The sequence below is a fragment of the Suricata suricatta genome, chromosome 8 (assembly GCF_006229205.1).
Source record: "Suricata suricatta isolate VVHF042 chromosome 8, meerkat_22Aug2017_6uvM2_HiC, whole genome shotgun sequence".
NCBI classification, from domain to species: domain Eukaryota; kingdom Metazoa; phylum Chordata; class Mammalia; order Carnivora; family Herpestidae; genus Suricata; species Suricata suricatta.
This window is the reverse complement of record NC_043707.1, coordinates 34,562,754-34,567,732: the sequence shown is the minus strand read 5'-3', so window position 1 is coordinate 34,567,732 and position 4,979 is coordinate 34,562,754. Positions and strand designations below refer to the sequence as shown.

General features: G+C 59.3%; 2 protein-coding genes across 2 annotated transcripts in view; one reads left to right on the top strand and one right to left on the bottom strand.

The window, feature by feature from the left end:
• Positions 1–427, top strand: part of SLC29A4 (solute carrier family 29 member 4) — a 28,787-nt gene extending 28,360 nt beyond the window's left edge. The window contains exon 12 of the transcript XR_003912237.1: positions 125–427. The gene's annotated coding sequence lies outside the window, so the exon portion shown is untranslated. The remainder of the gene's footprint in view (positions 1–124) is intronic.
• Positions 428–552: 125 nt separating this feature from the next.
• Positions 553–4,979, bottom strand: part of TNRC18 (trinucleotide repeat containing 18) — an 80,792-nt gene continuing 76,365 nt past the window's right edge. The window contains exons 28-30 of the mRNA XM_029945755.1: positions 2,202–2,567; positions 2,000–2,074; positions 553–1,671 (exon numbers count right to left, since the gene is read on the bottom strand). Coding sequence (XP_029801615.1) covers positions 1,465–1,671; positions 2,000–2,074; positions 2,202–2,567 — 648 coding nt within the window. The 3' untranslated portion in view covers positions 553–1,464. The remainder of the gene's footprint in view (positions 1,672–1,999; positions 2,075–2,201; positions 2,568–4,979) is intronic.

Sequence of the window (4,979 nt, the reverse complement as noted above, 5' to 3'; positions counted from 1 at the left end):
CCCCCCCCCAACAGCTGCCACCAAGCATCAAGTACCACCTCCCCAGCCCCCGAAATGAACCACTCCAGACACAGTAGCCTCTGATTATAGCTTTTTCTTTTTTCTTTTCTTTTTTATGAAAAAGATCACACAGAATTTGCCAACAAACAAAATTCCAAAAGAAACTTAAAAAAAAAATTCCCCCCAAAAACAAAACCGAAGTCTGGCTTTTCCTTCCCTTAAGATTGTCTGGACGAGGCCTCCCGTCCCCCTGGAAGGCGTGGGGGCTGGTAAGTGCTCTCCGGGCCGTGGGGGCCGGGCCGTGGGGGCCGGGCCACTGCGCCCGGCTGGCCCCTGCCTCCCTCAGCCTCTGCTCTCCCTAACTGCTTCTCCATTCTGGGGGCGAGTACAGTACACCGGGGCCGGGCGGGGCGGGCGGGGTGTGCTTGGGACGAAGGGGGGGCCCGTGAAGCTGGGTGCTAGACACAATCTAATAGGAAATAAAAAATAATATTCTGCACGTCAGAATGTGTTTGCTTTTTTTTTATAATTTCATAGCTATTTTTTTCACAGTTTTAAAAAGTTTATATTTATATATATTTATATATATTTATCTTTATATATATAATTAAAAAGTTGACTCCATTTAAAGGCGTATGATACAGGGGCAAGGAGAGTCTCTTGGTACAATAAAACTGTACAGTTTACCAAGTGCCGTCTCCCTCCGGGCTGGCCGAGGCCAGGGCAGGAGGGCCGGGCGCGGCCGGGACGAGGATTTCAGCACCATTGGGGTTGTCTGTAGTGTAAGGGGCTGGACCAGGAGGAGGGGCCCTCGGGGCAAGCAGCCCCCTCCGCCTGGCACCTGGCTGTTGCGCCCGGGCTCCACCCTCAGCTGGCTCTCGCGCTCCAGGCCGTCCTGAGTGGGCGGAGGCCGGGCACCCCGGCCCGTGCCCAGAGCAGGCCTGGCCTGATCGCTGAGGCTGGCAGGCATCCGGCCACTTCCTGTCTCACGGCAGGAGGCTGGGAGTGGGCTCCGTGCTGAGGGGGGACTCGGGCACTAAGAGTCGAACCCACGAGCAGTGGGAACCCCAGAACGAATGTCAGTTTGGTTCCCTGGAAACCTCCTCCCCACTGAATCCCCCCTGGGCCACGGCTGAAGGCGCCTGAGGGCCGGAGGCCTGGCCGGGCCCAGTGCTTACAAGGTGCTGGAGGGGGGGCCCTGATGGGGGCCCTGGCAGAGCCATACCCTGATAGCTGAGAGGAACCCTGTCTTGGGGGGCACTCGGGGGCACAAAGGGGGGCCGGAGACGTGTGCACATGTGTGCACACACGTGCATGCATACAGGCACACACATGTACACACGCACGCCAGGGCATCCAAGGGCACACTTGCATGCACGTGGTCCCCGAGACGTGGCAGTGATGGCGAGGGGCCCCTGTTGGCCGGCCCTTAGGGCACAAGGCAGCTGGCAGGGCGCTGGGCGCTCAGCAGAGCACAGGCACACCGTCGGTGGAGAAGATCATGCCCGTGGTGGGCTCATAGGTGCCCGCGAGGTAGTACAGACCCTCGCTGTCCTGGTACTTCTTGGTCTTGAGCATCTGCTCGTACTGCTCCAGGCCCACCACCAGGCACTTGTGCGACACGGTCTGCACGTCGTTCTCGTCCACGTGCGAGGACTGGTACAGGGCGCGCTGTGGGCACAGCAGGTGGGCTCAGGGCAGGAAGACCTCTAAGCCCTCCCCCAACCACCCTGTCCCAGACCAGCAGGACCAGGGCGAGCCTTGAGGGCTGGGACAGAGAAAGACGTCCCACAGAGAGACTGAGAGGGAGGCTGCGATTCCGAGACCAAGAGAGATCCCAAGACAAAGACCTAAAGAGTGAGGGCCCCAAAGAGATGGGGGAGAGGGCGCAGCAGACATGGGGTTCAGAGTCGGACGTAGGGTTGGGGTCAGAGGCCCTGCCCCACTGGGCTACGTGTAGAGGGTCTGAGAAGGCCCGCCCTCCAGCCCCTGCCCCTACCTCCATGAAGTCCTTCCTCTGGCTGGAGGCCCGCAGGGCCGCGGGGAGGCTGCGGCCAGACTTCTGGTCCCAGTGCTGTGTGTGACAGACACCAGGTGGTGGTCAGCCCGGCCTTGGGCCTCAAAGCCAAACACCCCAGCCTCAACCTCAGGGCCCATGGGGCCACTGCTCCCCAGTGCAGCACACATGGCCCCAGCCTCACCTGGCCCTCGTGGAGGCGCTTGCCCGGGCTGGTCTCCTCGGGGTGGTAGAACCACTTGACACGCACCACCATGTTGCTGCCCCAGGACTCCCACATGCTCTGGATGCGGCCGATGTAGGGCAGGTTGGGGCGGCCAGCCGACAGGAACACGGCGCAGTCCCCGATGCGGATCATCTCCTTGCCGCGCACAATGGCCTTGTAGAACAGCTTGCGGGCCTTGCCCTTCATTCCGCGGCGCTGTGGGACATGCATGTCAGGGAGCCCTGGGCCGGTCCCCACACTCCGGGGTTCCGCAGAGAGTGGGGTGGGAGGAATCCCCTTGCTTGTTCGAACGGGGGCCGGGGGGGGGGGGGCTTCTTCACCGCTCTGCACGCCAGGGCTCTAAGAGGGGCTTCACTGACACGAAGGACCTCAGCTAAGAGGGACCTCCGGGACCGTCTGGGTGGCTCAAGTCATGATCTCAGTTCGTGGGTGCTGACAGCTCAGAGCCTGGAGCCTGCTTCAGATTCTGTGTCTCCCTCTCCTTCTGCCTCTCCCCAGCTCACGTGAGCTCGCTCTCTCTCTCTCTCTCTCTCTCTCTCTCTCACTTTCTCAAAAATGGCTTTAAAAAAGGAAAGAAACTTAATAGGGACCTCCAATTCCCCGTCCTGGAGTAGTGTGGGCACACAACACCTGGCCCACTGTGCCTGCTGTCCATGGGGCTTGCGGTGGCCCATGCAGACCCACAGTTTCCAGACAGTGCCAGTGAGGGCCAGTGGGGAGACAGGACAGGGATGCCCAGGGGCTGTCCAGAGTGCATGGCTCCCCCCACGGCCAGCACACAACCACTCAGACCCTGAGGCCACAGGTCCCTTGCTGCACAGCCTCATTCTACACCCCCACAGGCAGCGTGGGGCTGAGTCAGCCACCTAAGTGGCCTGAGCAAGGACAATGGAGTAGGGGACGCGGGCTGAGGACTGTCACTGGGACAATGTTAGACCCAGGGGAAACCCCTAAGGTCAGCCCACGGCCTGCAGGAGCCAGCACTAGACCCACATCTGCCAGGCCCATGGCGTGCCGTTTTTTTAGTCACTCAGCATTTCCAGAAGTCTGCTCAGTGCCCGGCCTGGGATAGCATGGGAACGGACACGCAGGTTCCAAGGAGGGACAAGACCTGCCTGCCATCAGGACTCCAAGCCCATCAGAGACCCAGGCAGCTCTGGGGCCTGGCACTGTCCCTGAGGACAAACTCCCAGAAGCCAGGCCTGAGCAAAGCTCTGCCCTCCCACGAGCCAGTGCATGCTCTCTTCAAAGCAAGATCTGAAATCACTTTGCCATTTTCACACTGGCTGCGAGGTGACTCAAAGCCAATTTGCCTAAACAGAACACTGCACGCCAATTTTCAACTTTCCCCGGCAGGGGCTTTTTCTTATAATTCATTGGATTCCTGGTGGTGACAGATTTTGAGGTCCTTTCCCTGATTTCTGATATGTCCCATGAACTGCTTAACTGCTTTTCAGCTCAAGGCTGAAGATAAAAGTCGAGGTGAGGCGGACGGCCAAGATTTCTAAATGAGTGCCTTTGTGACAGCCGTTCATTTTCCTACATCCACTGGCTACTCCCCTTCTCACAGACCCACCTCAATCTGCGAGGTTCCCCTGTGAGGCTGATTCAGCCCTGGCAGTGAGCACAGGGCTCGGTGTGGGCACCCCGAAAGTCCTGCCCTCCTGCTGGCACTGTGACTGGCTCAGAGGTGGGCTCAGCACCCGAGCCAAAGAAGTTCTATCAACTTCAACTTGAACCCCTTGCAAAAAGATACTTCCTCTCTAGCATCACTTCCAAGCCAGCAGAGCAGGAGCCGGGAGTCACTGAGGCTGCTTGCTGCCAGGAAGGAAGGGGCTGTGAGAACAGGAGACCAACGCAAAGGCAGGAAGGGGAGACGGAAGCCTGGAGCATGGACCCACAAGGGGGTCTGGGAACGGCCTTACAAGCCACTGGGCTCCTGCTGCACCTGAAGCCTGGACTTTTCTGTCAAAGTGTCCACTAAGCTTGTGCTCTGTCTGCTGCAGCCGGAAGAGCCTCGGCGTTACTGGTACGTCTGCAAATGGCAGGTGCTAAAATACAGAACGAGCCAGTGACGACGGGGCCGAGAGAGCAAGGATGTGCCCAGCTCACAAGCTGTCAGTCCTTGATACGTCCCCTCAGTGAAGCACCTGCTGGGATCAGAGCTCCAGGGGGCCTGGTCAGGAATGTCAGGGAAGATTCTGCGTATTCAAATTTGCCATCCCCAGCAGTGGCCTTGCCAAGAGACCTTCCCTCTTCCTGGGGCCAGCAATCCAAGTGGGCTTAACACTGGACACCCTATGCCCCGCAGGGTCAGAGACACAGATCATCTGCTCCAGGTTCAAGCCCTGAGGAGAGTAGGTGCTGACTGCTTCGGGATGTCCTGCTCTGCACCCCCATTCTGAGGAGCCTTCTGGGGGACTCTAACTGCCCCTGGTGTCACTGGCACAGGGGGGCCCTAAAAAGCCACTGCTGAGACAGAAACCCCTAAGCTAGGCTCTTGATTCAGAACTCCTCCAGATCTTTCTGGCCTTGCTGACGACCCCAGGGAGCTAACACAACACACACACCAGCAGCTTCCCGAGGTCCCAAGAGGTGCAGCGTCAGACTCCACGAGCTCCTCACTGTCAACCCCCACACCCCCACACCTGCCATGGTGGAAGGTGTCTTTGGAGCGGGGGGCAGACCCAGGGGGGTATCACCCCCAAGCCCGCCTCGGGCGTGGCCTTGGGGGGG